Raw genomic sequence first — 12,511 nt, 5'->3', positions numbered from 1 at the left:
GTTTCCTGAAAAAGGCTTCTTCTGGTGGTAATGCTTCTAACCAGATCCATTTGTCATCCAAACAACCCTTGAACTTGTTTTGTAGTGTTTGCAAGGCAGCATTATGTCCCTCAGACTTTGCGGCTCTTGGGGTTTGTTCTAAAGGTCTGTTCCAGTTCACACACTTCTGCTCAATTATACGCCATATGTTTTTTTCTTCTACTGAAAAACCAGTTTCCATGTAGTAAATGCATTTAAAGTTTCCTTTGAAAATGCTAGTAAAGTGAGCACTTTATCATATTCATTTGCTTTGCAAGCACTGGTGTTTGCTTTAAAAAAATGCAAATCTAGACTGTAACCCTGAAAATTCAAACTGGATAAGCCTACGTGACCCAAGGATGTGCGTGTTTTACATATGCAAAAAGATTGAAATCTATTAATAACTACAACTGATGAATGGCCCGCACTGAAAGTTACATTTGTGCAATTACATGAAAACTGTGAAGCAGAAGTGGCATTGTGCCAAACATCCACTGGCCATAAAAGAGGGTGAAGCTGGTCAATTAGGTGTTTTGAGCCTCAGAAGAGCACTGATGCATTGCTGTGGGTGTCTCTGCAGACAGGAGAATCACTCTTCATGGCCTCTTTAGTAGAACACCAAAGACTCTCTTAAGTGAACGCTTGTCACTGAGGGTCAAGACGGCAGAAACTTTGTGTCCTCAGATGACTATTGCTGCATTTTCACTCGAGGAGAGGCTTGTGCTCAAACACAAATCTCAGATCTCAAAAGTTTTCTTTGTCAGAAGTACAGATCCAAAGTCCTTCTGCTGGTTCCAGCATCCACATCCACAGTACAGCACAGGACTAATATGAGGCACGAGTGTCAATCTGTGTCCTAATCACTTGTGAACTGACTAAATCTATACCTGAGCTGCTCAAAAGGCCCCGGTATACTTCAAACAAAGTTTGTTTTCGTTCTTCGTTTGGGGGCAAAAAGAAGTTCGAAAAGGCTGAGCGACGGTATACTGTTTTTGAACATTCAACACCCCCGAGCTGCTGGAGGCAGGGTGTAGATTAATGTAAACGTTTGGCGAGACGCTCACGCGTATGCCCTAAACACAACAATGATGAAATGATGAAGTGTAGGCAATGTAGGTGTGAGACAGGCACCAATGGTCAGAATATTATAGACGAAAGAATAATGATTAGCAGCAGTTCAGAGTCAAGTATCATGTTTACAATACAAAAAAAACATTCTATTTCCATAATCAGTCTTTTATTGGAAGTGTGAATGGCTCATAATCTGAAAACTTTAGCATGATGTGAAAAAAAAATATTGGAGCCAGTCTGTTACTTGATTTTATTAGTGTTCATTTATTTTATTTAACTGGATAAATTGTTATACCTTTTTATATTTTTTGTGGTGTCATGATTTACTTTTGATAAAAACAAAAGTTTATTATTGTATGTTCGTTTGGCATTTCATTTAAATTCGCTTATTGAAAGAACAGCAGCAGCAGTGTGGTGTAACATTTATTTGAAACATATGTATTTGGTACTTGCTACCTTATATCTTTACTCTTTCATTTCATTCTTTTCATGGCTTTGGAAAACTTGTCTTGGATGTTTTTCTGCATTGCTTTTTGCATAACTCCGGGTCGTAGACACCAAGCTTCATTGCAATTTCTTTCTAGGAATTAAATGCTTTCTCTGAATCTTTAAAGTATGTCCGTGAGCGATCGTATAGGTGCGGATATATCTGTGCCAGATCAGCTAATCGACACATTGTATTTATGTTGCTAGTGATAGGAGATGTTGTTCTCTTGCCTGACCTCCGGTGAATGAGATACGAACCGAAAAAAAAAATTGCATGTCAAAGAAGGTGGAGTTTCAGGACACTCCCACCGATTGTATAACCGCCACGGACCAATGGAAACTCAAAGGTGTTTAGGAGCCAAACGAACTACCCCAGAAAGTTCGATTTGGTGAGCCGTTTCGTTTCGGCCTGATTTTGTTTGAAATGACGTCATATCAGTTCGTTCTTCGATTTCGTTTGAAGTATATCGGGGCCTTAAGTGCTTGTTCTAACAGCCACAATGACAACAAACAGTGATCAGCAGGACATTTACAAGGCATTTCTGCAGAGCAGACCCTCCAGCCTATGATGAAATCTCATTGGACAGTCCAAAATCCCATTCCACATATTTTAAGATTTTTGAATCATTAGTAAACGGGTTAAAAGTTACTCATGGTACCATTTTTACCTCAAATGAATAAATCAATGTGTATTGCCACCGCATGGGTTTTTTTCTCTGATTCACTTGAGACCTGTAAACCAGCAGCTAATGATTATATAAAACTGCTCCACGAAAGCATGCTTTAATCAAAGACATTGTCAGTGATTGTGCATTCAGGTTGTGCTTCGCTCCAGTTCGGGAGAAGATTGATCAAAACAATAGCAGCTTAGATTACACCCACACAATTAATCACACACAAACACACCGATAATAACCGGATCACAGTCACCGCACAAACAAAGGCAGCCGGCGAACAGCGCAGCGGGAAACTTTCACAGAGAAACGCAGAGAGCTGAAGGTTTCAATCATACGGTAGCGAGGGCAAAAATCCAATCAGAGACTGAGTGACATGCAGAGCACTAGCTGGAGGAACACAAGACCTGAGTGAGTGCGTCAGAGAGACAGAAAACAAACCTAAAGAGGAAAAAGAGCTTGTGATATGAGAGGAAGAACCCATTGTGTGAAGTGGGAGGAGGGCGAGAGGAAATGCCACTATATTCCATTAGATATAAAGTGCTAAAAACAAACTAATAGCAGAGCTGCTGTTTGAACAGACAAAGAAAAACAGTGTTTGGAAAATGCACCATTAAAGCCAGGGAATAATGGTAAATTAGTGCTCTTACATTCTGCTGTTTATGCCCTTATAAGGCAGAACAAAATCAATGACCAACTCGACTCGCCATGAATAAATATGTATTTTGCAGGGTGATTATGATACAAGTTAATAAGCAAGAAACCATGTGAAGCTGTGTGTTACCATGGTAAAAGAGTGTCATTAAAAACAGCATGAATCCTGTGCTCTTATATAATTGTAGCAACCGTGATGATGAAATACACCAATGTTCAATAAATATTTACTTATTTATTATTATTCAATGTCAGTGTCAGTTTTTTTATATGTAGCACTATTAACCACAACAAGGGTTGACCAATGATCTGCATAACAATACAGAAGCACTTAAACGGTACAAAATAATTACTAAAACACAGTGCATTTAAACATTAATCTCAGTGATTAAATGCCTAATGTAAAAAAAAAAAAAAAAGTTTTAGACAAAATAGATTTATAAATCATTGTTAATACCTGCAAAGCAATCTATCAAATGGCATGGCATTCTCCAAATTATTTACATTCTTTTTTTTTCTTTTTTACGAAATGCCACACAAAGACAAATTAAACAAATAAATAATTTTATTAATTCAATTTATTTATTTATTTATTTATTTATTTATTTCAATTTATTATCTTTAATTAAATCTAAATAAGTACATAATAAATAGAAAGTAATTAATTGTAAATTAAACCGAAATAAATCAATTATACATTTGAATAAATGCTGAATTTATATTAATTCAAATAAATGAATACATTTAAATTAAATTCAACTTAATAATGAATTTGAAATAAATAAATAAATTATGAATTAGAATTTATTTTAAATAAATCAATTATGAATTTGAGTACAATTGAAATTAATTAATTAATTAATTGAATAAAGTTTTAATAGAAAAACTAATTATAATTTAGAATTAAATTGTAATAAATAAATTATGCATTTGAATACAATTGAAACAAATCAGTTATGACTTATTTAATTTAAATAAAGAATTATAAATTAATCTAAATTACAAAATAATCTGAAAAACAAACAAATGCAATGGCAATGGCTTGAAATGGAGTTTATTCAAAACTTTGAGTCTGAACTTTATGCATTTATATTGGAATGCATCCATGTCTTCACACTTGAAAAAGCACATATGCTCTTGTGTGATTAATAAATCAGCACTTCTGCCGGTCTAGACAGCGTCTCAATAGTGCGTAACAGCACAGTGAATTCAGCCAGAGGTGCTGTTGAGTTTGCATGTTACGGAGTGGAAACTGTTATCGCGCTTCTTCAGTTTATGTCTGAAGCGCCAGTCTCATGAACCACAAGTCACTTGGGCAATATTTCAAAGCTATTGACACTCTGCGGCAAAAACGACAGAGACATTCACAAGGAGCCCAGAGCAAGAGCGAGGGAGCCAGATGAGGAAGAGTCGGAGGGAGTGATGAATACCAAGAGAGCGTTATGTGACTGCAGCATGCAATCTCACGGACCACCTGCTTCAAGGCGGCACCAGAAGGCTTATAACACTTCAGAAATACAAGACAGAAGATTCAGGCAAACTGAGTGTTTCAGCAAATAGCAGACACATGCTCGCAATCTTAAATATAGATCTACATGCTCAACATGTGTAGAAACTGAAAGAAGCATTACCACTGAGCCCTGCTCACTAAACTAATCAGAATATCTGAGAAAGTTCGGTTGCATAAAAACTGACACCCGTTTGAAATCTTCTTTTTGGTGCGAGTTCAATTCTTATTTAAATAAACTTTTTAGGTTTATGTAACTTCAATACTAGACTGGGTGATACAGCCAAAAAAAATTCTGTAAATATTTCAAGATATATATTTATATTGGTGATTTTTCAGTGACTCTTTATGCAGGTTATTTCATGAGCCATTGAATCATTCATTCAGCATATTTGTTCAAAATGCAAATTCATTCAGGATTCAATCAAGTGATTGTCTTTATGAGTCAGTCACTGAATCATTCACTTGATCGATTCGTTCATTCAGGAAGAAACTAAATGACTTCATTAAGTAAGTCACTCAATCATTTATTCATCAGATTTGTTCAAAATGCTGATTGCATCAGGAAGGAATCAAGTGACTGCCTTTATGAGTCAGTCATTGAATTATTTGCTCAATCAATTTGTTCAACAACACAGATTCATTCTGGAAAGAACTAAATAACTATCTTTTTGAATCACTGAATCACTCATTCAACACATTTATTCAAAGCGCTGATCCATTCAGGAACAAATCGAGCAATTGCAGATATGAGTTAGTCATTGAATCATTCACTTGACTCATTCATTCCACAACACAGATTCATTCCAGAAAGAGCTAAATGACTGTCCAAGTGAAATGAATCATTTGTTCAACAAATTTGTTAAAAACTTTGATTCCATCAGAAATGAATCAAGCAATGGCCTTCATGAGTTCAATGAATAATTTACTCAATATATTCAACACAGATTAATTCTGGAAAGAACAAAATGATGAAGTCTTCATAAGTGAGTCATTGAATCATTTATTCAACAGAATTGGTCAGATCTGATTCAGGAAGGAAATCCCACTACTGTGTATTGCTCATTGGATTCATTTTAGAAAATGATTTATAGAAAAATTGTAAATAAAACAATTATTTGAGTACATTTTACAAAAAAACAAAACAAAAAAACAACAACCAAACGTTCTTCTTCAAAATGTCATGTTTAATTTAATGTTACTTGTCATTTCTATGTAATTATTGTTTTAATTTAATAGCAATTTCTGAGTGAAAACTGTTTCAAAGTATTCTCATGTTTTTTTGTTTCCATTGAAGGATTGTGTGGCAGTATTTAGGAAACTTTATAACCAAACAAGTTAAAATCATTGTAATATTAATTTCATATTATCACTTATCTGTTCATACAAACCACCTCCACACTCTCAAATCCTTAATTTCCTTATCTTTTGATTATCAGTATCTCTTGGTTTAAACATTCGTCCTGGTCTTATGCATGACCTACAAACCACAACAATGTTCATTATCTCACCGAAGAGCAAAGCAATTATGTGTAAATTACTGAAAAAGGATAAAAAATTCAAACTTTAATGATACTCCAAGGTGCCGCAGGAAGAGATTTAGCCCGTGCTTATTAGTGACCATGTGACTGATTAAAGACCCACCTAAGATGCTGATGCAACCATGTGAAATTCATTTCTCCTCCCTTAATCCAGTGTAATCCTATTTAGCACCGAATGTGCCAATTATCTGTGAGAGTAATGAAAACGATGCTGCCAGCAATAGCGCAGCACTTCCAGACAGAAGCTGATGTTTATTCAGCGCACCACATGCCTTCACAATAAAGAGAAAACTTAATGTGATGCTGCGCTCGGCTTGAATCATGGCTGCATGACGGTACATACATCAGTGAAATTATAAAGGTTAACACATACACTGCAGTTCAAAAGTTTGGGGTCCATATATATATTTAATACTTGTCTTCAGCAAAGGCTGCATTAAATGGATCAAAAGTGACAGTAAAGACATTTATAATGTTACAAAAGATTTAAATTTGAAATAAATGCTGTTCTTTTGAACTTTCTACTCAACAAAGAATCCTGAAAAATAAAATGTATCACAGTTTACACAAAAATATCGAGCAGCACAACTGTGTTCAACATTGATAATAATCAGAAATGTTTCTTGAGCAGCAGATCAGCATATTAGAATGATTTCTGAAGATCATGTGACACTGAAGACTGCAGTAATGATGCTGAAAATACAGCTTTTGTAGTAAACTTTTTTTGTAATAAACTGTAATATTATTTCAAAACAGCATTTTTCACCAAATAAATGCAGCCTTGGTGAGCAGAAGAGACTTCTTTCAAAAACATTAAACAATATACCAACGTTTGAACAATAATAGCATTAATTTAAGTGCATTTAGTCTTGTTTATTCTTACAACAACAACAACAATATTTATAAATAATAATAATAATAATATAAAATTCTATTATTATTCATGTGTTTATAATTACTATTAAGAATAATATTAAAAACAATAATATTTCAAACAGGATAAGAAAAATAATTTGAATAAATAAATTTTTAATGGTATTTTCACCTCCCAACACAACAAAAACCCTGCTGATTTTTCTGAGGTGTGACGTGAAGGCTTTGGCTTTCGGTTCCTCGGGCTTTTGTTCCTGGTTCGTCACAGTGATTAGCATTAATTTACACTAATTAACCTGAGCAGCAGAGTTGAGGCTTGAGTGCCTCTGTGCAAATGAACAGGTGCTGCGTTACACACACACACACACACACACACACACACACACACACACACACACACGCACTCATAAAGTCCCTTATGGTTATGAGTCTAACAGCAGACAAAAGCTTCCTGAGATGCAAATGTGAGCCGCAACCTTTGGTCTGAGGAACGGCACATGTGAACATCTGATATTTGTTTGTTTGTACATGTTTATGTGTCTGTGAAAGAGACAGAGAGGGAGATGTGTGTGGGAGTGTGAGGGGGTTGTGTGTTTACATGTTCACATATTAATAAGGATCTTTAAAAGCCCGGGGTGAGATCTGTCCCCCTGCGGCGCAGCTAATGGTTATAAATGGTGCAATACTTCATGCTGTATTAATAACTGGGCCCACAGCTGTAAACCTGCAGGACAGATGGCCTCAATACCTCTCTTTGATGCTCAAGTCATTAAACTCATTTCCAAATCATTAGCCCAAAACTTTCTGTCCCCCTCGTTCTCGCTCTCCTAAAATCACTGCACATCTGCGAGAGTCCATGTGTTTTGATCAGTGTCTAATAAACACACATACAGTACAGATGCACAACAAACATGTAGTTGAAAGTGTGGTTAAAGTCTGGCCTTTGCTTACATATCTGGCAGGGTTTAGGCAAACTAAATGACAGAAAAATTTTGTTTCACTTCAAATTTAAATATGCATGGATGTATTGCTCACAATAAGATCAATATGAATTTAGAACACAGATTAAACCAAAACAGAAATACAGACTATCAGATCTATCAGATCTATCTATCTATCTATCTATCTATCTATCTATCTATCTATCTATCTATCTATCTATCTATCTATCTATCTACATAACTATCTATCAATCCATTTGCAGCACGTTGGGTCATTTCATTTTTATTTTTAACACAAATGCTGGGTTCAGCACGTTGGGTCATTTTATTTGGGTTATTTTTAATATTAAGTGTTGGGTAGTTTTTCTGTAAGTAAGTTGCTGGGCCATTTTTAATGCTGGGTTTTTTTTTTCGCTGGGTTGAGCCTGTCTCTGATGAAACAACGCAGGAGAGAGCAGTTCTCAGTGCCACCGATTTGGTGCATTATATACATTTTATTTCATTTATAAAATCTTTACTGTGCTGTAAATGTATAATTTTACACAACGCAACACAAGGACGAGATGTCAGCTGCATCAGCAGTGGTCGTCTCACGCTGGAAATGCCTTTTGCCTTGCATAACATAAATGGATTTTATTCACAATACTGAGTTTAAGTTAATTTGATGCTAAAATATGTTTTCTAATCTCAGTACTGTTTGTTTATGGGCAGGTTTTGGAGTCAGTCACGTTATCTCTCTGCTACGAATGTAACACAAGGCGGCGGTCTAAAGTACGCAGTTCCCCCGCGAACAGCAGCCCTTCACTGGCTCAGATTTCAGCGACACAGCGACAAGAATTACATTTCCAGCCCTCTCACCCTTTTTACAATCTAGATTTTAAAACACTGCATTCTGTCAGCAAAGTAACGTGGCAGTAATGTACAGAGACGCTTGTAACTATACTCTAATTACCATTTTAAAAAAATATAACACGTTAAATTACTCCATTACTAAAAAAGTTATCAAATTACAGTAGCGCATTACTAACATTAACATCATGATTTTCTGAAAATGTGCATAATGGAAGCTTCCTTCTGCCTCGGGATAAAAATTAAAGGTAAGGTATTTCACAATTCATACTTTTTTTCTCAGAATTGCAAGATATAAATTTAGAATTAAATGAGTTTACTACAAAACTCTAACAAAAAAAAAAAATACAGATATATATAAACAACAACCTCAAAAAAAAAATCAAAAATTTTAACCAAAAAATGCAATTACTGTTTTTTGTTCATTTCATATCAATAATAAAACAATCCCTGAGTTTTAAACTCAGAATCGCAAGAAAGATAGAATTCTGAATTCATGTCTCGCAATTACGTTTTTTAAATTTTTTTCTATAATGTATTGTAAAAAGCACTATAGAAATAAATTTGACTTTATTTTAAAGTCAACACAAAATGCCATTCACAACCATAATCTGACGTATTTTTAAGGTAAAACACAATATAATTAAGAAAAAGACGTAGGGCAAAACTTTCATTTTATCCATTGAGAATTGATTACATCATAAAAATTTGGAGTCATTCTTCAAAACTGAGTCAGATAACTGAAGGAGAGGGGGTGAAAAAATAAGAGTGATTCATGACATCAGCCTAAAAGGAAAATCATTTCAGATGCCGAGCAAGATATGCCATTTTCATAAAATTATTTCATATTTTAAATCTTCAAACAAACATAAACTAACAAAAAAAAACAAACAAACCGCCAGCGGCATTACAAATAGTAATAAATAGGGTCTGATTTGATGTCGTTAAGGCTAAATAAGATTCTCAAAGGAATTTAGTTACGCTGAGACCTGTGTTGATTTTATCATGACTTTATAATAAAACAGGATTTTCATTGGTCTTTTGAAGCGAGTTTAAGAAACAATGCCAAAACAAACAAACAACGTGACTAGTCAGATTCAATTCATGAACAAATGACTCTTATGAGCCAGTTCTTAGTGCAACATCCAGCCTGACCAGTGTAAAAAAAAACTGACATTATATCAAAAATATGCACAAATGAATCAAAACTGAGTCGAACAGAAATTCCAATCAAATCACAAGTGAACTGTGAATTTAAATCAAATGAAATCCATTAAATCTGTGTTGATTCTTTTATCTTATTGCAATGATTTGTTTGATCACATAGTAACATACAGAAGCAGCTGCAAAGACGCAGTGCAAATTATATTGCACTCCATCAACCCACGGTTATGCATTTCTAATGCATAATTACAGAGAAAATAGGCAAGTAATTACAGGATATTTATGTATACTCCTAAAGATTAAATGGAAATGGAAAATGGTTATGAAAAACTAAATTGCGCCTGATTTGGGGGCAAGAAACCTTGAGTCAGGCCTCAGGGAAACATTAAAATGCAGGAAAATTGCTCTTTAAGATATACGAACAGTGACACGCACTCAATAAAAGAGGACTTTCACAGGTTTATTATTACAAAGAAACTCTTAAAATGAAATTGCGATATCAAAAAGGGTATTGATCCCTAAATGCACACGAGCCTTACCTGTATGTTGTCAAAAGAAGCTTTATTTGTCACATCGTAGAGCAGCAAAAGAGCTGAAAAGACAGACGAGACATTAATCACATATATGAAAAACCTTAACATCAACTTTCTAAACACAAAAAGTCCTTCTGCACTCTGTAAAATCTTTTATTACTGGAAGAGAAAGCAGTATAAAGTTAGTGGAAGAGTCCTCTGGCTTTACAAGCATGTAATCTGAAGCACTCCAGCCGCTCGCACCGTGTTATGTGTTTATGGATTCAGTCCTATATTTGGGGTTTGGGGGAGATGAAGGTCTGTGAAGGGCAAACATTAAAGGATAATTACCATCTCTGGTATGAGGAAAGTGGCACAGACGGAGGAACAAACAACGTCTGGCTGTGCATTCTGTCTCTCTCACACACAGACACACACACACACACACTCACCATTATTCAGAATGGAGAAGAGACAGTCTGAATGGAGATTGCTTTATCAGCTCTTAACAGCTAGAGTTTGCATGCAAGACACTTTTAATTAAGTCTTAGTTTTTTTGTAAGACAATGTAATGCTAAAGTCTTTCAAAGCGACTTTGCCTAAAGTCCAAACCAATGAGACGGCGATTCAGCTAAATAATTGACAGTTTGTTTGCGAGCATCTCAAAAGCCAGGTGTTCTCCATTTACAATGTCTGGACAAATATATGTGAGGGGGAATGTAACCTTGAAACAGTTTCTGCTCGTGGGAGTGCATCAGAGACTGTAGACGCCGACAGGTTACATGCGCTCGTGAAAGACAGTCAGATAACATTTTAAAAAAAATGATTCAATTAAAAATAACAAGTTGAAAAAATTAAACCTATTAATTCTCAAAAATTACCCTCATAAGTCGATTTAAATATTGCTTTTGTTCCTCTTTTAGTCAAAAATCCTGATCTCATGAAAGTGCATATAAATAGTATACGGCAAATAAAAACAAAAATTTGTGGTATTGATACGCAAAAATTGACTTTTGAGTGTATATGCTACACAACGGGTAGGATTAGGGTTGTTCATATGCATGCAAAAACTGCATATTATATGCACGCCAAAGTCAATTTTTGTGTCAAAAAAGTCAACAGGCCAAAGTTTGAGTCTGAAAAAATAGAATGTGTTTTTGACTAAAATGTTTGACTTTGACCTGGAAGTTTTGAGACTGTGTTTACAGTTGTGAGTTAGTAATTAGAAAGTAATTCAGTAATTTAGCGTAATTTGTTAGTTGAACATATTTTCATTAGAAGAGGTCTTAACTCAAAAAGACTGATCCAAACTGTTGCATTCAGTCTTTTTGTTAAGCAAAACTTTAGTTTTAGAGTGTGGCATGTACAGATTTCTGAACTTCAGAAACTTCCTTCACTCGTCTCACAGCGGGAGAAACAGAGAAATTGTGCGCCTGCATTTTAATTCTGCAATGCTCATTATTCAGAGTATTCAGCTGTGTATATAGAGAAGTTGGGAGTATTTTACATAAACCTGTGACGCCGTTTTAATTGCATGAATTGCATTTTTAATGCAAATAAACAAGGAGAAAGAGAAGGAGCTGTAAAGCTATAAAAATGTACTGTTACACAGGCCATGTTTCAAAACCACTGTGCCATCACACACCTCATGAGTAACGTATATTGTGCATTTTGATGCATTGCATTGCATGTTTATTCAACTGTGGACTTTATTTAGAAAATAAATTACCTTAAAATGCACTCATTTATTTAATCAGCCTAAAATCTAAGAAACATCCCTAAAAATAAGGCCCAATGTACTGTTTATATTAAGGAATTTTCAGTATTTTTTATTCATTTATGTATTTATTTTACACAGGTTTTACCCGTATTGTGAATTATGCATTGAATTTTGTTGTGTTTTAGGGTTAAAAGAAGTGTCACAAAAATAAACAAAATTAAATTCACAAAAATGTCAGAAATTTAGAAAATGACCAGTCGGAAAATAATTAAAAAAACATTTTAGTGAAGAGCTTGTGGTTAAATCTGAGATGGAAAAAACCCAAATGTCACTTTTGTTGTGATTTTGTGTCATTTCCGATCAAGCCATAAATTCTTACGAAATTAACATTTTAGCAAGACAAATGAGTTTACCATTTTATTCCAAAGATGTCATTTCCATCACAGATACACATAACTTGAGATGAAAATGACACGGTAGTGAAAATATCTAAAAGTAACA

The 12,511-nt window shown here is 34.7% G+C and overlaps 1 protein-coding gene across 1 annotated transcript in view; it reads right to left on the bottom strand.

The window, feature by feature from the left end:
• The window catches only part of LOC109061517 (ras-related protein Rab-26), a 74,163-nt gene that overhangs the window by 18,771 nt on the left and 42,881 nt on the right, over positions 1–12,511 (bottom strand). Inside the window, exon 5 of the mRNA XM_042734922.1 lies at positions 10,318–10,370. Within this exon, the coding sequence (XP_042590856.1) occupies positions 10,318–10,370 (53 nt within the window). The remainder of the gene's footprint in view (positions 1–10,317; positions 10,371–12,511) is intronic.

This window comes from Cyprinus carpio, chromosome B12, assembly GCF_018340385.1.
Source record: "Cyprinus carpio isolate SPL01 chromosome B12, ASM1834038v1, whole genome shotgun sequence".
In the NCBI taxonomy this organism is placed as follows: domain Eukaryota; kingdom Metazoa; phylum Chordata; class Actinopteri; order Cypriniformes; family Cyprinidae; genus Cyprinus; species Cyprinus carpio.
Note: the sequence above shows the minus strand (reverse complement) of the source record. Positions and strands in the feature narration are given on the sequence as shown.